Raw genomic sequence first — 21,359 nt, 5'->3', positions numbered from 1 at the left:
GTGGCAGAGAAGACCATGGAAGCTATGTCAGCAGCCAAAACCAAGACGGGCTCCTCTTCTGACTCCGACAGCAGTGACTCCAGCTCCTCGGACAGTGAGGAGGAGACCGGTGAGGACTTGTGAGGGTTAACATTAGAGGTCGAGCCTCATGAGGGATAACTTCAGGGACAGAGTATCATGAGAAACAACATTAGGTACACACCATCACAAAGGATGACATTAGGGACAGAGCGTCACGAGGGATGACATTAGGGACAGAGCGCCACGAGGGATGACATTAGGGACAGAGCGCCACGAGGGATGAGATTAGGGACAGAGCGCCACGGGGGATGACATTAGGGACAGAGCGCCACGGGGGATGACATTAGGGACAGAGCGCCACGAGGGATGACATTAGGGACAGAGCGCCACGAGGGATGACATTAGGGACAGAGCGCCACGAGGGATGACATTAGGGACAGAGCGCCACGAGGGATGACATTAGGGACAGAGCGCCACGAGGGATGACATTAGGGACAGAGCGCCACGAGGGATGACATTAGGGACAGATGAGAGAAAAAATTGGGGACAGAGCATCTGAAGAAAAAAATCCCATAAATTGTTACATCGTGTCCCTGACCTGGCCATTGTAGGGGGGAAAAGAGGAAGACAATCAACCCTGAGTCACTCTTAATAAAATCTCCTGATAAAGTCTGCTAAATCTCCAAATATTACAACGGTGTGGTGAACACCGACTGTCTTGTCCGTCTTCCTTTTTTGTGTCAGGAATGGCTCCCAAGCAGAAGAAAGGCCAAGGGACCAAGGATGGGAAGAAGGCCAATCTCCAACATGTCATGCCCGGAGCAGGGTCCCTCCCCCAGAATCAGCCCCAACCCCAGGCTCCTGTCCTTCAGCCCAGCGTACATCTGAAGCCACAACAACACCATAACCCCTCCCCCGCCACCTATATGGTGCCTCCTCCCCCGGTAAGAACAACACCATAACCCCTCCCCTGCCGCCAATAAGGTGCCTCCTCCCCCAGAAAGAACGACTGACGTAAATTATTCGAGAATGTTAGGTATCATCAACGTTGGAAATAATCCATGATAAGACACAAATATTCCATTGTAATCCTAAAAATAAGATTTGTGACAATTTGTTTGGTTACATCAGTACTTATCCTGGATAATAAAAGCTTATTACATTTCATTATATTTGACAATAAACAAAAAACTTATTTGGGCTGCAAGGTTAATTGCATTTTTAGATGGAGGATAAGGAGCATGCTGTCAGTTATAATGTAACAGTGTTTCCATAAACATAGGACAGCATTACATTTTACTCAAAGGGTACCAAAACTATTAGTACAATTCACACATTTTTATTACTCTGCGTTTTAGTATTCAGTCCCAGCCATGACAGTACCAAGCTTGTGATACTTGTCAGCGGCATCTGTTTCTTTTGTTGTTTAAATTATCTTCTGGAGTATCAAGCCAAAACAAATGTACCTGGCGAGTGGGTGTGTCAAGGAGCAGTGCAGTGCAGTTTGACAGTGTAGATGTGTTTAGGAGCAGTGCAGTTTGACAGTGTGGATGTGTTCAGGAGCAGTGCAGTGCACTTTGACAGTGTAGATGTGTTCAGGAGCAGTGCAGTGCACTTTGACAGTGTAGATGTGTTAATGAGCAGTGCAGTTTGACAGTGTGGATGTGTTAAGGAGCAGTGCAGTTTGACAGTGTGGATGTGTTCAGGAGCAGTGCAGTTTAACAGTGTAGATGTGTTCAGGAGCAGTGCAGTTTGACAGTAGATGTGTTCAGGAGCAGTGCAGTTTGACAGTGTGGATGTGTTCAGGAGCAGTGCAGTTTGACAGTGTGGATGTGTTAAGGAGCAGTGCAGTTTGACAGTGTGGATGTGTTCAGGAGCAGTGCAGTTTGACAGTGTGGATGTGTTTAGGAGCAGTGCTGTTTGACAGTAGATGTGTTCAGGAGCAGTGCAGTTTGACAGTGTGGGTATGTAATGTCCAGGTAACGGCTTTGGAGTCGTCCCAGCTGCTGGAGAACACATTTGATTCGCTCCCCAATTTCGGCCAGCAGCCCCTCATGCACCTGTCCCAGCACCATCACTCGTCACCCGCCGGGCCCCCCCACCTTAACGCTCACTCAGCCGGGGGGGCTGTGTCCCCAGAGACACACCCTTTCCTCAACCAACACCCCGTCCTCCTCAACCCTAACCCAGGTAAGTCCTGTTGCTCAGACGACACCGTCTGTGGTCAGGTGGTCTTTGTGTTCTCTGTTCACAGCTTAACCTGGTAGCCAGTTGACCTTCTCTTTTTGTTATGGTGGCCTTTCCCACATGACCCCTGACACCTTCCTCTGCCTATAGCCCTGCACAACGCCTTGCCACAGCAGCCGTCTCGACCTAGCAACAGGGCCGCCGCTCTCCCCCCGAAACCCCCCCAGCAGCAAGCAGCACCCCCACCAACCCTGCAGCAGCAGCAGCAGCAGCAGCAACAACAACAACAACAACAACAACAGCAGCAGCAGCAGCAGCAGCAGCAACAACAACAACAACAGCAGCAACTCCAGGCGCAGCAGCAAGCCCCCCCTCCACCCCAGCACCACCTCCCACCCCACATCCTCCTGCCCGCCCCCTCGCAGTCCTTGCAGCGCCAGCAGCGGCCCTTGTCTCCCCCCACCCTCACCCCGCAGGGCCTGCTGTCCTCCCAGCCCCCCCAGATGCTCTTGGAGGATGATGAGGAGGTGGCGGCCCCATCGCTGCCCCTCAGCCAGGTGCAGCTCTACCTGCAGCAGCTCCAGCAGGGCCAGGCCCGGCCTGGGCCACCTACACAGCTCCCCCAGCAGCTCATGCAGTCCCTCCAGGGCCGGCAGCAGCAGAACCAGGCTCCCCTCCTGCCGTCTGTACAGGTCGGTTCCATGGACGTACTGTAGTGTGGACATTGGGCGGGGTGGGGGTATGGCTGGTTCTCTCCCCGAGCGCGCTCAGTCTGGCCGATTGCCTGGCTGAGCGAGCTGTGCGATAGGTCAAGCAGAGCGGCTGGGTCGGAGGAACGCGTCCTGCTCTTAAATCTGAAGTATCTCTTTTCCATTGGCTATTATGATACTGCTAACTGTTATCTAATTGTGATACCGCCAGACGTTATCTTGCGGTTATTCTGGAAACGAACAAAACTGGCACTTCCGTAGAAATAGGAAATTACTACCGTATGTTCAGGTGGTAATTTGAGTAAATGTTGTTGGTCTTAGAGCCATGTAATGACATTGGGTATAGTTTCCTTTCAGTACATGGATGTTATTTTCCAGACGGCCACCATATATTGTGAATGTTACGTCCAGTAGGCTGAGAGTCAATATGTTTATGTCCCATACACTAGTGTTGAATCTCCCCATGGGTCATTGATGTTACCCTGTCGTCTTCTTCCAGGTGCAGCCCCCCCACCCCTCCTCCCTCCAGGCCCCCCAGCCCCCCGCCTCCTCGCACCCGCCCCAGCAGATCCTGCCCCCTCACCAGGCTGCCCGGCACCTCCAGCAGCAGCATGTCCAGATGGGGTACCCAACCCCGGGGCCAGGGCCCCAGCAGCAGACGGGCCCGGTAGAGAGGCAGGCGGCGCCGGTGCAACACAAGGGGCCCGTTCAGCCCTCCAGCAAGGCGCAGCACATCATCCAACAGCAGCATCCGTCACCGCGGCAGGTCAAGGCGGACCCGTACGGCGGTGAGGGGTCTTGATTGGTTAATTGGTTGATAGACTCATTGGAGCACCACTGCCCAGGGTTCTGTGTCCCAGGTCTTCCCTTTTACTATAATTTACTTTATTTCCTTTTTTGGTTCACCAAAGACACAAGCCATATTATTAAGATATGGGGGGGGGGGTCAACATATGTATTTCACATGAAGCACCTCTGTGTGTTTTGTCAGTTATTATGATGCAATGTGCTGAGGGACTTGATGTAGACGAAAACAGTGACTAACCTCTTTCTTTCTTTGCAGGGCACCTAAGGGAGAACCCCTCCCCCCTCATGATGCCCTCCCCCCACCTTCCCCAGTACCCTACCATGTCGCACCCCTCTCCGCCTCACAACCTGCAACCCAAGAAAGTGAGTTTCTCCGTCTGCTTCTTTGTTTCTACTCGGGTACTAGAGGGATCTCTTCATAGTTCAGGTTGCCTGGCCAGTTAGAGCCAATGATATTCCCCTGAAGGAAAAGAGAACAGAGTGCACCCTGTCCCTGCTCAGTGTAACAGGACAAGTCATGTTTTTAGCCCAATCTGGTCATCGTGTGAAGTTAGATAATGCAGTTATTGTGTATTTGTTGGCCTGCATTGACGGTGGTGCGCGCTCAGGTCACGGTGGTGCGCGCTCAGGTCACGGTGGTGCGCGCTCAGGTCACGGTGGTGCGCGCTCAGGTCACGGTGGTGCGCGCTCAGGTCACGGTGGTGCGCGCTCAGGTCACGGTGGTGCGCGCTCAGGTCACGGTGCTGCGCGCTCAGGTCACGGTGCTGCGCGCTCAGGTCACGGTGGTGCGCGCTCAGGTCACGGTGGTGCGCGCTCAGGTCGATGTTCAGAGTGTATTTCCTCGGTTGAAGATCCCGGATCTCCCAGAATGTGCCCCTTATCCCCCTCTGGCTGTGTGTTGAAGGAGCAGCGGGCGCCGCCAGCCCTGGTGGGGTTGAAGGAGGAGAAGCTGCCTCCCTCTCCCGTAATGAGAGGAGGAGGAGAGCCGTTCAGCCCGGCCATGAGACAAGACCCTCACAAACACCCCGACAACCACAACAAGGCCTCGGCCCCGGGCCACACACAGCACAGTGAGTACACACTGCTTTCTGTTTCCAGTCCGTGTGGGGTGCCATGGTAACAGGGAAAATTAACGGACACACGTTTGTCCGGTCCTCGCTTTAACGTGAAGCCTCATCCAACTCTGGGGTTTTGAGAGAGAATTTGAGTTGTGTTGAGGTCAGGCAGAAAGGTTAGGTTATTGAGGAATAGTGTTTCTCAGTACATACCTGCAGCATGAGCTACCACACCCCGCACCCGTTTTTAATAATCCAAGGTGTTGTTCCAAAACCAGTGGTTGTGTGTGTGTTGTCACGTGTTCAGGCTGAACCGTGTGCGGATGTGTTTCAGATGTCAAGGCGATGGAGGCCTCTCGGCCTGTCATCCGCACGTCAGAGTCCAGTGGGCCTCCTTCCTCATCGCTGCCCGACAAAGACAAGTTCAAACAGGAGCCCAAGACGCCCCCCGCCCCCAAAAAGGTACAGGTGGGTGAAGTTCAGGGCAACATGTTGCCACACAGTGCTAGCGCACGCACGCACGCCAGAAACATGCATATACACATTATATTACCTGTTGTGCAAACATCACATGATGAGTAGAAGTGAAACCCGTTGTTCAGACCTTTTATTAATACGTCTGCTCTTCTTTAATCTCCTCCTCTCTCGTTCTGTCTGTTTTTGTCGTCCATCCAACCAGGATGTAAAAGTGAAGAACATGGGTTCGTGGGCCAGCCTGGCCCAGAAGTCGACGTCAGCCCCTTCATCTGCGGTGAAGTCTTCTAGCGACAGCTTCGAGCAGTTCCGCCGGGCGGCCCGGGAGAAGGAAGAGCGGGAGAAGGCCTTGAAAGCCCAAGCGGAGCAGGCTGAGCGGGACAAAGCCCGTCGGGAACAGGAGAAGCTAAGGTGGGAATAACACCAGCCTCTGGGAAAATGTTTTCTAGATCTCAAACAGGCCAAACAGTCATGTCGATGTTTTACACTGGTCTTCTTTGGCAAGAAAGAACATCCCTGTTTGTCTGCCGAACCTCCATGAATGAACCAAATCAGTCGGCGGAATCGAGTTTGCCGTTCTGTTTCACATGTCCGGGTTGCCAAAAACATCAGCCTCTAATCTTTTGGAAACACTCTCTCCCTCCCTCTCTCTCCTTCCCCAGGGGTCGTGACAGGGATGACGATGACATCCTAGAGCCTCAGCAGCCGTCCAGGAGGGTCCATGAGGAGTCCCGGAGCAGGCGCCTGGAGCCCCAGCAGCACATCCCACCACCCCAGCAGCAGACCCCAGTGCCCCAGCCCCCACAGGCCCCCACCCCCCCCCAGCCCTCAGCCCAGAGCGCCCTGGACCAGCAAAGGGAGGTGGCACGACGCCGCGAGCAGGAGAGGAGGAGGAGAGAGGCGGTGAGACTTGGTTTTTGTTCAGATGGACTTTGGGGATTTTTTCTTGTGATTCTCTGCAGTGTGTCATAAGTCACATTTGTTTTGAGAGATCCTCCCCTTTCCCTTCATGGTCTGTATTTTAGTTCTCCTCCAAAATATGTCCTTGGGCCTTGACAGTAGGGGAGGAGCACTACAGATGTTTCTAAATGAGTTTCTGGTCAGTCTCTCTTCGGAGTTACAAGCTCTCCTGACACCGCTCTGTTTGTGTTCTTCTTCCCAGATGACAGCGACCATCGACATGAATTTCCAAAGCGACCTGATGGCTATCTTTGAGGAGAACTTGTTCTGATCACTAGAGGAACTGCCAGAAACAAAAAAACTGCGAAAAGTACACAAAATAATGGAGTTATAAATATGGAATTACTGATGAAATTGATTCTTCTGTGTGACATCAGAGGAGGTGGTGGGTTTGGGGGTCAATAACTAAGGCGGAGGAGGTAAAGCGATCAATCCCCCTTTTCCAGAGCAGGCCAGATGCTGATCTCCAGCTGGACTGGCCCAGGCAGAAGGAGCGCTGCCGGGCTGTTGGCCGCCCTGACACGTGGCCTCCGCGGACTTAAGGTGGCACCAGTGGGATTTTTCAACCAAGTTCTGGTGTCGTTTCTTACCGGGGGAAGTTGACCTTTTACCCTTGTGGACACCCCAACCCCACCCCCCAGTCGAACCAGGACAGGAGGGAAAGGACTTCTGTTGGTCACGTGATCACTTGTCTCTTTCTGTCACAAGGGATGGAGTGGGGGGAGGGACGGTGCTGTAAATGGAAATTAAAGACGATAACTGAAAAGGAAAACCGCTGACAATGGTGAAATGCTCTGAGAAACAAGTGAAGTGGTGATGATTGGTTCGTTCATATGTACGGACCAGGACGTTCATGTGGATCGCCACACACGTCTGAGGGGAGGGGCAGAATAAGTGTTTTTATGCGATGTTTTGTGTCGGGGGTTATAGGTGTGTGTGTGTGTGTGTGTGTGTGTGTGTGTGTGTGTGTGTGTGTGTGTGTGTGGGGGCGAGGGCAGGGACTTCTGACATGCATTTTTGTCTCATGATAGGAGGTACAGTCTAACTTCTCCTGTCCAGTAGAGAGAGACACACACATGAGACAGTACACTAGATAGGCTGACCTCTCCCTTGCTTGGGCTTATGAACAAATCCTTAACAGCAGTCCGTGAGTAGGAGGGAGGCAGATTTATGTGCAGATTTCTTTTTTCATTACGTAGGATCTACTGTAAAGATGTATTTTCTTATTCTATGATTTACTGTTCATCCGGTTTAATTGTTTTGTTTTTTTGTATATTTTTATTTTTACCCCCCCATCCCCCTCACGCCACATTTCCCTGACCAACGTCTATGCCAAACAACCATTACCTTTTTAAAGTTGAACTACTCCTACTCATTCGACAAATGCTTTTTCTCTGTTCATTTAACATGTTTTCTCTTAATAATATATAAATAGATTTTTTTTTCTTTCTTGTCCTTTTCACACCTCTTCACACAAAGCATTTTCGGTAGTTTGTAGAAGAGGACAAAACGTAATATATGCATTTTTCCAACAAGTGTTAATTAAAGGCAGAACCATTTGAAGTTTTTCCACATTTCATATTTTCTTCATCTTCATTGTATGAACCTGGAGCAGAACAGAGCAGGATCACTACTAGAGACAGGGGGAATTCAAATGACACCCTATTGCCTATATAGTGCTCTAGTTTTAAGGGCTTCTGGCCAAAAGGTTATTGCACCTCTAGAGGTAATAGGGTGTTATTTAGAACATGGCCATTCTCTAGCAGTTTCTAGAGCTTCTCTTGGTTGGTTGGAGTCTGAGTTTGCCATGACTATAACATCTTGTGCATTGCTATGCTTAAGGACAGCTTGGAAAGTGTTCTCGTTAATTTAATTAATCAATGGTGTTTTCCTCTTTGCAGCGGATTCACATTCACTCTATTGAACCAGAGAATCGGTGTCCATTACCATTCGATTCAGCAGCTGGGTTGATTCCTTCCTGTTCCTCGCTGTAATTTTGGCCCGGAGTGTGCATAGTTCAAATCCTATCTCAAGGATACGTCACATTATCCAGATTTACAATGAAGCCGTGTATTGGAAGTGTATAATCACTGGTGTTGGGTTGCCTGTGTGAACAAATCCAAAGTGTTGTGATCGGGCTGTGCCCAAGCCCCCCTCCCCCACCCTTTTATCCTAGTGCCGGTGGCGGACAAGAACCGGGGTAAAAGGTGATCTTCTAAACGCTTTATCGACCTAACCGGGCTCTTGAAATGCTTCCGATGTACACGGTTGCATGGGTGTCCCAAATTCCCTAAATAAAGTCCACTACTTTTGACCGTGGCTAATGGGGTACTGTAGTGGTAGTGCACTAGAAAGGGGATTGAGGGAGCCATTTGGGATTCAGCCAGCTCCTCTAGAATATTGCAGAGGGCGATATTCTGTCTGTGTGTGAGTCTCAGTTTTCATTAATGGAGTAATGGAAGGCATGCCCCTGTAAGCTGCAGACAAAAAGAGGAATAAAAACGACTTAAAATTGGACAGAAAAGCTATTGGGGAAAAAAAATCTGATTTCTATCCTATTTCTTGTTCAATTGTAGTGAATACATGTGAGTTCTAATTCTGTTATTGGAGTCGGAGCGGAAGACAGGTCAGCGGTATGGTGTAACGAAGCTTTGATCTGTTTCTCTGCGTTCTCTCCAGGAGTGTTTTTCTCCCGTGCCTGTATAGTTCTATGATTCTATTTGGCATATGTTACACTTAGGGTCGGTAAACATAACGGGTGGGAAAGGTTTTAGAGGCGGTCGGGGGAGGGGGTGAACATTTTAAGGGAGAGCTTGTGTAAAAAATAAAATTAAAAAAATTGCCTTTTTATATTTTACCCATTTAACGATATTCAGGTTTAAATATCTAGTTTCTGCCGGACTTCTATGATGAGTGTAACCTTTATTCAAAAACGTTTCCCATCCAATCAGTAGTTTTAAGTAGACTGGTATCTGCTGCGCCACGTTAGCTTTTATGTGTGTTAGGATGTTTGTGCGGATGAGTGCGTGCGTGACCGTGGTTGATTTTAGCGTGTGGCGCTGGGACAATGTCCTGCGGCAGTCGAGCATCTTAAATAGGGATTAACAGAAATACAAGAGAACGCATTTCCTTGCTAAAGTCACCTTCATATATATATATATATAAATATATATATATATATATAATTTTGTTCTGTTAGACAAGTTATGAAAAGGATAAGAACCTTTTTCATTCCTTTAAGCCTTTTTAATAATTCTTTATTTTTATCCCCATGGTAACTGTTGGTAACTTGCTCGTTATGTGCCATAGAAATGGATTCTTCACAGAATGTGCTCAGCAGAGAGTTTGCTTTATTCAGGTATTTTATTTTGTGTTCAGTTTCTTTTGGGGGGGGGGTGGGGGTTCTGTTTAACATTTCCCTCGATTATTGTTTGGTATGTGAGTGGTCTGTCGAGGTAAATGATTCAATCTGTTATGATCATGGAGTAAACTCATCTCGTTTATAGAAAATAAAAAATAAACAAAAAAAGAGGGTGTTCCTTTATCATTTCATTGGCATGAATCAATTTACTCAGTGTCTTGCTTGTAGTAATGTAGTCCAGTTATGTGAGTGGCTGTGTAAGACTAAAGCAGCCGTTCTCATGAACGTAAGGGCTTGATAATTAGCTGACCTGTTGATTCACATGTGAGAGCTCTGGGATGCATAGGATACCAGCTGGGGGTCCCCAAAACAGGTTTGAGAAGCACCAGACTAGAGTACAACTTTCTAATCACAGTATTGAACCAATATGTTACATTTAAGTCGTTTACCAGACATGCTTATCCGGAACGACGACTTGGACAAATGAGTGAATACGTATTCATATTTTTTCCCCTACGTGGGAAGGAAACTGACAACCCAGATGTTAGGCCACGCCCATCTCTGAAATGTGGCCAATTTATTTTTAGGGAGACCCTTTGAACCCCTTTTTGCTCCACGGGTGGCAGTGGAGGGACAGCCTGTGGAGTTGATAGTTTGTGTTTTGACAGATGTGACACGCTAGCAGAGTGGCAGATGAAATCATCGGGTATTTTCTTGATCTGCAACACAAACAGGAGGACTTTGGACAGGGACAGCAACAAGTCTTTGAAGCCTTGTACTCCGGAGGTGTGGGCCAAGACCTCATGTCCTCCTAAGTTTAAAACAGGGCAGGAGACAGGGACATTTTAGAAAATGCATTCCTTAGATCTACAAGGATTTATAGTGGAGAATCAGAACTGACCCTATTCCCCCAGCGCAATAATATAGCAGCATAAGACTTTGGGGCTGAGACGGGGCACTATACAATGCTTTAGTCATGAAGAAAACTGAATTTCACCAGAATTGATGCAGTTGATGCCATACATGAAAATACCACCGCAAACCTACAACATCCCTCAAAAAAACGGAATCATTGTTTATAGCCGATGAATAATAGCATGAGAAAATACCAGTGTTCCAGCAAACTCTGTGGTAGATACAAAAAACATTTTTCGGCAGTAATCATCGCCAAACCTCTGTGGAACTGTGCACTAGCTCTGGGGGGATCATTTGGGAAATGTAGTTGGTTTTTAATCTGCAATAATGATTGGTAACTTTGAGAGATGTAAGTGCAAGCATGTCCATATATTTGGATAGGACTGTGCCTCTGCATGCCTAACGCTTTACACCACTCTGATTCTTGGCAGCTAACAGAGCTTGTAAAACTAGCGGTTTGAACCCTAATGGCTGACTGGCTGAATATATACCACAGGTATGATAGAACAGATTTTATAGTTCTAATTGATTAGCAGTTCATTGAAGCAACAAATAATTGTTTCTGGTACATGGCCATTGCAGTAAACCACAGAGCTACAGTAATGGGTGTATCCAGGTAGTGATAAGAACGGCCCTTAACTGTGGCCATATACCACAACCCTTCAGGCCTTATTGACAAGATAAGCGTGTTGAGCAACATAGTTTCAGTCTGTAGCCATGAGTTAATCTGTTACCATAACAAAACTTGATTGCATACTCTAAGAGGGGTGTGCTTCTGTTTTAGAGACTGTTAGGTCTGGAAATAATTGGACACTGACAAAAGTTTTGTTATCTAGGCTGTTACCAATATATTTTCAGCTTACAGTTTAATATTGAATACGGGCTTAAAGTGCAGTCTCTCAGCTTTATTTTGAGGGTATTCACATCCAAATTGGAGGAAGGTTTTAGGAATTATGTTAGCTGCAAAGAATTACAGCTCTTTAATATATAGCCACCTCTTTCAAGTGAGCAAAAGTAATTGGACAATTAACTCAATAGCTGTTTCATGGACAGGTGTGGTCTATTCCTTTGTTATTTATTTTGCAGCTAAAAGGTCTAGAATTGAAACCACAACATGCGGTCAAAGGAGCTCTCAATGCAAGTGAAACCGGCCATCCTTTGGCTGCAATCTCCATCAGGGAAATAGCAGGAACATTAGGAATGGCCAAATCAACTGTTCGGTATGTTCTGAGAAAAAAAGAAAGCACTGGTGAGCTCTGCAACACCAAAAGGCCTGGACATCCACGGAAGTGGTGGATAATCATAGGATCCTTTCCGTGGTAAAGGAAAAATCCCTTCACAACACCCAGTCAAGTGAAGAACACTCTCCACCAGGTAGGCATATCATTATCCAAGTCTGCCATAAAGAGAAGATTTCATGAGAATACAGGGGGTTCACCAAAAGGTGCAAACCATTCATAAGCCTCAAGAATAGAAAGTCCAGATTAGATTTTGCCGAAAAACATTGAAAAATGCCAGCCCAGGTCTGGAACAACATTCTTTGTACCAACATTTTGGGAAGAAAAAAGTATGGAGAAGGCTTAGAACGGCTCATGATCCTAAGCATACCACATCATGTGTAAAACACGGTGGAGGCAGTGTGATGGCATGGACATGCAGGGCTTCCAATGGCACTGGGTCACTAGTGTTTATTGATGATATGAGATAAGCAGCTGGATTAATTGAAAGTGTATAAATCACACCCACATGCTAAATCCCACCCACTTTTGTTTCTTTGGGCGATTTTGGCACAATTTCTCTCAGCCCCTCCCTGTGGACAGGGTTGCCTAACCATGACTCCTTGTGGTAGGTTGGATGTCCGAAAGCACAATCCCTTTTTCTTGTTTGAATTTTTTTTTTTATTACACAAATAAATAACATTACATGACATGTCTGTAAGATTGAGGAGGGTTGCTTTAAATAAAGAACATTTATTAATGATTTTAGATATAGGAGAATATTTATATATTATTTAGTATGTTTTAGTATATACTATATACAGAGAAAAGTCATCATTTACTTCCATCTAATTCATATAGAGAATAGTCAACCATAACTTTTATCGCCAGGTAAGTAGATTTTTCTGTTCTGGCCAAGAAGAGTTAAGCATCTGTACAGGCATAAGCTGGCTCTTATTTCAGTACATTTTATATCCAGAGAATGTATCAAATAAATTGACTGGGATACTTCATTGGGGTTTAATAACACATTACATTGAATGTCTTTAACATTTTTAGCGAGAGACTTGTCAAGCAAAAAGCAGAGGCAAAAGAGCACGTCCTTGCCTTGTCCCTCTGGGGTAAATGGGATTGTTGATTCTAGCCCAGGTGTCTCTGTAAATAAGTTAGATCCATTTTATGAAAGTCCCAAAGTTCACATTTCAGTAGAACTGCATTCAGGTACAGTCACTCACAACACACATGATTAAAGGCTTTTATTTCAGTATCTGAAGATATTCCAGCAAGGTCCACATTAGGTAACCTCTAATAATACATTATATTGAACTGAAAGATTATTTGTGAGTGTGTGTTCCTTTATTCAGTATATACTGATGAGCCAAAACATTATGACCACCTGCCTAATATGTTGTTGGTCCTCCATGTGCCACCAAAACAGCGCCGACCCACCGAGGCAGGGACTCTACAAGACCCCTGAAGGTGTCCTGTGGTATCTGGCACCAAGACTTTAGCAGTAGATCCTTCAAGTCCTGCACTTCTGTGATTTGTTCTTAATAATTATGCACATAAAAAACTAAATAAAAGGAAAGAATAAATAAAATCCACTGAAGTGGATATAAATGTATGTACAATACATTAAGTGGTGAGCATATGAGATGAAGGAATGTGTGCTGTAAAAGTGGGCAAAAATATTCACACCCTGCTCTAGATTTCAATAATTTCAGTAATTCCCCTGTAGATCCTAAAGGATTAATCTGGACCAGAAGAGAGGTTCAAGAGGGGAGATTCAAAGTAAATTGCAGTTACACAACATTCAAAGAGGAATAGGTCGTTTCAGATTCATAGCCAGAGCCACAACACTCTTTCATGTAAAATGGATTTAATGCAAAAAGCAATGTGAGAGGATACATTTCAGTCTTGAACTGTTAGCTACATCCCAACATCTAATTATGAGCATGTACAGTAACATGAATACTTCAGAACATTCAGAATAGGGCTGTTTCTCCCACCAGGCTGTGGACAAGCAGCTTTTAAAAAAGGTTTTATGCCATTCTAAGAATCATCTTCAGTATTCACTTCTTCATTTAAAATTTCAGTTCCATAATTTTCCAGACAGGTTTCAACATCAATATTCCTGCAGTTTCGTCAAGCAAGCATTTCTACACTAAAACAGGGTAATGGGGAGACACACTGGAGTGTTCGGGACTCTGAAAGGCGTTTTATTAACAAACAGAGAAGGAAGGGGAGAGACACAGGGAACAGCCCAGGACAAGTGTTCGGGACTCTGAAAGGCGTTTCATTAACAAACAGAGGAGGAAGGGGAGAGACAAAAATAAAATTCAAACTGCTGGAGCTGAGTGAGGCGGCGCCCGCTGTGCCCCTCATCTTCTGGCCATCTTCTTCATCTTGTGGCTCCTGCGTCCTCCCTGGGGACCCCAAGGGAGATCACAGATCTAAGTTCACACTTACATTTCAAGTTTCACGTATTACTTTATTTACTTTATTAAGATCATACCAGTTGACATATGGATTTCTTACAATCTCAACAATACGTATACTTAACCTTTTGGCAGAAATCTATATCCATTAGATTAGGGCCTAATAAATGTAAAACCCTGTTTCCAAAAAATGTGGGACTCTGGGTAAAATGCTAATAAAAACAGAATGCAATGATGTGAAAATCATTTACCCCAATATTTAAATGAAAACAGTACAAAGACAAAATATCAAATGTTGAAACTGATAAAGTTTATTGTTTTGGGGAAAAAACATGGCTATTTTCAATTGGATGCCAGCAACACGTTTAAAAAATGTTGGGATAGGGGCATGTTTACCACTGTGTTACATCACCTCTTCTTTTAACAATACACTGTAAGCATTTGGGAACTGAGGAGACCAGTTGCTGTAGTTTTTAAGGTGAAATGTATTCCCATTCTTGCTTTATTTAGGATTGCAGCTGCTCAACAGTTCGGGGTCTGCTTTGTCGTATTTTTCATTTCATAATGTGCCACATTTTTTTAATAGGGGACCAGTCTGGACTGCTGGCAGGCCAGTTTAGCTCCCAGACACTATTACTACAGAGCCATGTTGTTGTAATTCATGCAGAATGCAGTTTGGCATTGTCATGCTGATATAAACAAGGCCTTCCCTGAAAAAGACGATGTCTGGATGGCAGCATATGTCGCTCTAAAACCTGCATATATTGTTCAGCATTAATGGTGCCTTCACAGATGTGCAAGTCACCCATGCCATGTGCACTAATGCACCCCCATACTATCACGGATGCTGGCTTTTGAACTGTGCACTGATAAGAAGCCGGATGGTCCCACTCCTCTTTAGTCTGGAGGATGCAGTATACATGATTCCCAAAAGTAATTTCTAATTTTGAATTGTCAGACAACAGGACAGATTTCCACTTCATCTCAGTCCATCTAAAATGAGCTCAGACCCAAAGAAGAAAATATTTTTTATGTATGGTTTCTTCTTTGCATGGTAGAGCATTAATTAGCATTTGTCGATGCAGCTATGTACTGTGTTCACAGACAATGGTTTTTGGAAGTATTCCTGAGCCCATGCAGTGATGTCCACTGCATAATCGTGGCAGTTTTTAATGCAGTGGGCCCGACGATCACAGCCATCCAATACTGGTTTTCGGCCTTGTCCCTTGCGTACAGAGATTTCTCCGGATTCTCTGAATCTTTTAATGATATTATGTACCGTAGATGATAATATCCCTAAACTCTTTGCAATTTTACATTGAGAAACGTTATTCTTAAATTATTGCAATATTTCCCTGCACAGTCTTTCACAGAATGGTGAACCCCACTTCTTTTCTTCTGAAAGATTCATCCTCTCTGGGATTCTCGTTTTATACCCAATCATGTTACTGACCTGTTGCCAGTTAACCTAATTAGTTGTGAGATATTCCCCCAGTTTTTTTTAGCATTACACAACGTTTCCAGTCTTTTGTTGACCCTGTCCCAGCTTTTTTAAACATGTTTCTGGCATCAAATTCAAAGTAGGCATGAACAGTTGTGCTCATACGTTTGCATACCCTGGCGGAAATTGTGAAATTTTGGCATTGGTTTGGAAAATACGACTGATCATGCATAAATATGTATTTTATTTAAGGATAGTGATCATATGAAGCCATTTATTATCACATAGTTGTTTGGCTCCTTTTTAAATCTTAATGATAACAGAAATCACCCAAATGGTCCAGATCAAAAGTTTACATACCCTTGAATGTTTGGCCTTGTTACAGACACGCAAGCTGACACACACAGGTGAAAATGGCAATTAAAGATGAATTTCCCACACCTTTGTCTTTTTAAATTGCAATTAGTGTCTGTGTATAAATAGTCAATGAGTTTGTGAGCTCTCATGTGGATGCACTGAGCAGGCTAGATACTGAACCATGGAGAAAATAACTGTCAAAACACTTGCGTAACAAGGTAATGGAACTTTATAAAGATGGAAAAATATATAAAAAGACAACCAAAGCCTTGCAAATGCAGACCAAGAAAGAGTTCAGCCAAAACTGCCAGAAGAATTGTTCGGGATACAAAGAAAAACCAACGGGTAACCTCAGGAGAAATACAGGCTGCTCTGGAAAAAGACGGTGTGGTTGTTTCAAGGAGCACAATACGACGGTACTGTATGGCCGAGTTGCCAGAAGAAGCCTTTACTGCACCAATGCCACAAAAAAGCCTGGTTACAATATGCCCCAAAACACCTTGACACGCCTCACAGCCTCTGGCACACTGTAATTTGGAGTGACAAAACCAAAATAGAGCTTTATGGTCACAACCATAAGCGCTATGTTTGGAGATGGATCAACAAGGCCTATGGTGAACAGAATACCATCCCCACTGTGGAGCATGGTGGTGGCTCACTGATGTTTTAGGGGTGTGTGAGCTCTAAAGGCACAGGGAATCTTGTGAAAATTTATGGCAAGATGGATACAGCATGTTATCAGAAATACTGGCAGACAATTTGCATTCTTCTGTACGAAAGCTGCGCATGGGACGTTTTTGGACTTTCCACCACGACAATGACCCTAATCACAAGGCCAAGTTGACCCTCCAGTGGTTACAGCAGAAAAAGGTGAAGGTTCTGGAGTGGCCATCACAGTCTCCTGACCTTAATATCATCGAGCCACTCTGAGGAGATCTCAAACGTGCGGTTCATGCAAGACGACCAAAGACTTTGCATGACCTGGAGGCACTTTTCCAAGATCAATCAATCAATCAAATTTATTTATAAAGCCCTTTTTACAACAGCAGTTGTCACAAAGTGCTTTACAGAGACACCCGGCCTTAAACCCCAAGCAGCAAACAACAGTAGTATTGGATTTCAGTGGCTAGGAAAAACTCCCTAAGAAGGCCGAATTTTAGGAAGAAACCTAGAGAGGACCCAGGCTCAGAGGGGTGATCAATCCTCTTCTGGCTGTGCCGGGTGAGATATTAAGAGTCCAATTAGAATAATAAATTCCGAATGAGCAGCTATACCACCTGCAAGATTTCGGGGCCTCATAGACAACTATTACAAAGGACTGCACGCTGTCATTGATGCTAATGGGGGCAATACACAGTATTAAGAACTTAGGGTATGCAGACTTTTGAACTTTTTTTCTTTGTTGCCATGTTTTGTTTTATGACTGTGCCATTCTGTTATCACCTACAGTTGAATATGAATCCTATAAGAAATAAAAAACGTGTTTTGCCTGCTTACTCAGGTTTTCTTTACAAATGGTACATATATTACCAATTCTCCAAGGGTATGCAAACTTCTGAGCACAACTGTACAGTGGGGAGAACAAGTATTTGATATACTGCCGATTTTGCAGGTTCTCCCACTTACAAAGCATGTAGAAGTCTGTAATTTTTAACATAGGTACTCTTCAACTGTGAGTGACGGAATCTAACACAAAAATCCAGAAAATCGCATTGTATGATTTTTAAGTAATTAATTAGCATTTTAGTGCATGACATAAGTATTTGATACATCAGAAAATGCTCCATCTTCAATGCTCTTACTAAAGGAAGGAGGTTGTTGGCCAAGATCTTGCGATACATGGCCCCATCCATCCTCCCCTCAATACGGTGACATGACCTTCTCCCATTCCTCCTCTGGATCATCCAGATGGTCATTGGCAAACTTCAGACGGGCCTGGCCATGCGCTGGCTTGAGCAGGGGGACCTTGCGTACGCTGTAGGATTTTAATCCATGATGACCTGGTGTGTTACTAATGGTTCTTTGAGACTGTGGTCCCAGCTCTCTTCAGGTCATTGACCAGGTCCTGCTGTGTAGTTCTGGGCTGATCCCTCACCTTCCTCATGATCATTGATGGCCCACGAGGTGAGATCTTGCATGGAGCCCCAGACCGAGGGAGATTGACCATCATCTTGAACTTCTTCCATTTTCTAATAATTGCGCCAACAGTTGTTGCCGTCTCACCAAGCTGCTTGCCTATTGTCCTGTAGCCCATCCCAGCCTTGTGCAGGTCTACCATTTTATCCCTGATGTCCTTACACAGCTCTCTGGTCTTGGCCATTGTGGAGAGGTGGGAGTCTGTTTGATTGAGTGTGTGGACAGGTGTCTTTTATAGAGGTAACGAGTTCAAACAGGTGCAGTTAATGCAGGCAATGAGTGGAGAACAGGAGGGCTTCTTAAAGAAAAACGATCAGGTCTGTGAGAGCCAGAATTCTTACTGGTTGGTAGGTGATCAAATACTTATTTCATGCAATAAAATGCAAATAAATTATTTAAAAATCATAAAATGTGATTTTCTGGATTGTTGTTTTAGATTCCGTCTCTCACAGTTGAAGTGTATCTATGATAAAAATGACAGACTTCTACATGCTTTTTAAGTAGGAAAACCTGCAAAATCGGCAGTGTATCAAATACTTGTTCTTCCCACTGTAGGTGACATGAATGAACACAGAAAAACCGAGGGGAGGTTTTGTAAAAATACAAAGTCATTTTTGTGTAGTGAATACGATATTATCATATGTGTATAATTAACATGATTTCAATATTTCTTTTTTTAAATATCACAATTATCGCAAATACCGGAATATCACGACACCCCTAATATGAATGCAAGCTTAAAGTACTTAAATGTAGTATTGTACTATTCAGGACCCTGGTCTGCCTTTTCATGTGAATGCCATGTTATAGAAGAGTAAAGACTTTCAGTTTGGAAGTTATTTTTTACAATCACTTTTGCGGCTCTCCCCCTAACGCCCCGCCATTGCCCTGATTAACTATTATTTCATGAACAATCCTTCAATAGTGTTTGTAATTTCATTGTGCAGGATGACGCTGTGTTGTTCGGTGCATTTGACAAATAGACAAATTAAGTAGACAAATTACTTTTCTAAATAATTATATTATAATTGAACATTATATTATTTGGCTAGGGTAAGAGGGTCAGGTAGCCAGGCAGTTTTTTGAAACTCATTTGTTATCAGCGTTGGGTAGGTTACTTTTTACAGGTTACCTGTCCACATTTGTAAGTCAGTAACGTAACTTTTTGATTACTCAAACTCATTAACGTAATCTGATTACCTTGAATTACTTTTAGATTACTTTCATATTAAGAGGCATTGGAAAACAAATAGGAATAGCCTATAACAAACAGAACAACTTTTGCGGAATCAATTATTGTTAGAGTTTACATAGCTGGCCAAAAACGGAATCCAAATTTTACCTTATGGGTTGTGTAGGCTACAGTGCCTTTGGAAATGGGTTTCTAAACCATTGCTTTTTACTTCAATATGATTGGGCTACACCTCTACATTACAGGCTAAATGCTTAAGCCTGTTCTGTTATTTGTGTTTAATTTTTAATTGCTTCAAAACATTGTTGAAAAATAAATGGAAATTACTCGAAAAGGGTATTGACATTGTTGTATATAAAAAATGAAGTCAGCAGCCAATGATAACCGATTAACACAATTTTCAGAGATGCAAAGCAAGCAGAATCACATGGCCTACCTGTATGGACGGAGTTGATGTGGCCGCGTCAAATACAAATAATCATCCTTTGGTAGAGTCCTTCCCAACACACCTTTTCTCCTCAAATGTTGTAGTAAATTCCATGTAATGTTTTATCTTGAACGCAGCGCCATGTTACAGCTATCTAACAAATTGCCTAATCTATTAAACAATTCCTCTAAAAGTTATTCGGTGCAATTCGTCCTGGCTGGGCTGTTCGGTGCATTTGACAAATAAACCTTGAAACTTGAAAAATATATAACACCAGGTAGGCCTATTGACTATCATTGTTCCTAGAATCATGCGTCGAGTAGATAACTAAATAAAATGTTATATCACTCGGCTAATATTATCGAAGATACACTCTGTTTTTAACAGCCCTCCAACCAATCAAAACCGGAGAAATTTTAACTAGCGCTTCCTCCGTCACTAAACTGGTTATGTGCGTCCACATTTGCGCGCAATTCATATTTTGGTTCAAATAAAGATGTTTTTATAACATTAAATAATAAACTCAAACATGTCATAATTATTTCGTCCACCAATTCTTTTTCAATTGAAGTAATCCAAAAGTAATCTTTTCTTTGGTTTGTTGGTAACGTAATAGATTACAGTTACTTTTTTGTACATGATTAATTGATAACTGATTAATTGATACCCGTTACTCCCCAAATCTTTTTGTCATCAATCAATATACAAAGTGTTTGGTTCATGGAAGTGTTTTTATTTTTTTAATTAGTGTTTAAAATCTTTTCTAAAATCTTATCTTAACGGGGTCAAATGTTAAGATACTTTGCCAATGTTACGATTCCCTGCTTGGGAATATCTGGGTTATTAATGGTTATTAATGACTGTTCATCCTCATAGTCATGTCCATTGACGACTGTTCCATCTGTTCATCCTCATTGTCATGTCCATTGACGGCTGTTCCATCTGTTCATCCTCATTGTCATGTCCACTGACGGCTGTTCCATCTGTTCATCCTCATTGTCATGTCCATTGACGACTGTTCCATCTGTCCATCCTCATTGTCATGTCCATTGATGACTGTTCCATCTGTCCATCCTCATTTTCTTGTCCATTGACGACTGTTCCATCTGTCCATCCTCATTGTCATGTCCATGTCCAGTGGTCTCTTAATTTTTTCCGGAGCTGCATGATTACTTGAGATAATAGGATTGGTCACACTTTCTGTATAATGATTAATGATTGGTTATGTTATGTGCTGGTGACTGCCTATGTAATTATATGAAAACCCATTACATGTCTGCCTTCTGGGTATAAGTGACCAACATGTGAAAATAGAATCAAATGAATTATCTTAAAGTAACTAAGTAATGTAACTATTTACTTTATGGGCACTGTAACTGCTAACTGTAATTGCTGTTTAAAAGTAACATTCCCCAACATTGCCAATTGAGGAGTGGCTCCTGAACTCTGGAACTCTCGCCCTTCAGCCACCCGTAACTCAGATTCCATCAGCTCCTTTAACGGACTCATGGTGGTTTTTCCCTCAGTTAGCTTCGGAGGTGCTTGTTATGGTTTCTTTCCTTGATTTCTGGTTCTTCTTGTTTTGTGTTTTGTTTTAGCTCTACAGTGTCCTTGGATTTCTCTAAAGGCGCCTTAAACCCAATATAATATTTTTATATTAT

At 44.0% G+C, this 21,359-nt stretch overlaps 1 protein-coding gene across 3 annotated transcripts in view; it reads left to right on the top strand.

The window, feature by feature from the left end:
* The window catches only part of brd4 (bromodomain containing 4), a 31,857-nt gene extending 23,128 nt beyond the window's left edge, over window positions 1–8,729 (top strand). The window contains exons 11-21 of one of the 3 annotated variants that reach the window (XM_034295030.1): window positions 2–109; window positions 766–965; window positions 2,001–2,211; window positions 2,359–2,900; window positions 3,418–3,706; window positions 3,982–4,088; window positions 4,636–4,795; window positions 5,115–5,248; window positions 5,460–5,665; window positions 5,917–6,157; window positions 6,417–8,729. In XM_034295030.1, the coding sequence (XP_034150921.1) occupies window positions 2–109; window positions 766–965; window positions 2,001–2,211; window positions 2,359–2,900; window positions 3,418–3,706; window positions 3,982–4,088; window positions 4,636–4,795; window positions 5,115–5,248; window positions 5,460–5,665; window positions 5,917–6,157; window positions 6,417–6,485 (2,267 nt within the window). In that variant the 3' untranslated portion in view covers window positions 6,486–8,729. Of the gene's footprint in view, window position 1; window positions 110–765; window positions 966–2,000; window positions 2,212–2,358; window positions 2,901–3,417; window positions 3,707–3,981; window positions 4,089–4,629; window positions 4,796–5,114; window positions 5,249–5,459; window positions 5,666–5,916; window positions 6,158–6,416 lie in introns of all 3 variants that reach the window. The other 2 variants (XM_034295029.1, XM_029123844.2) reach the window with 2 other exon arrangements.
* Window positions 8,730–21,359: the final 12,630 nt, after the last annotated feature.

This window comes from Esox lucius, chromosome 11 (assembly GCF_011004845.1).
Source record: "Esox lucius isolate fEsoLuc1 chromosome 11, fEsoLuc1.pri, whole genome shotgun sequence".
Lineage (NCBI taxonomy): Eukaryota > Metazoa > Chordata > Actinopteri > Esociformes > Esocidae > Esox > Esox lucius.
The sequence above is the reverse complement of the archived record's forward strand: the minus strand, read 5'-3'. Positions and strand labels throughout refer to the sequence as shown.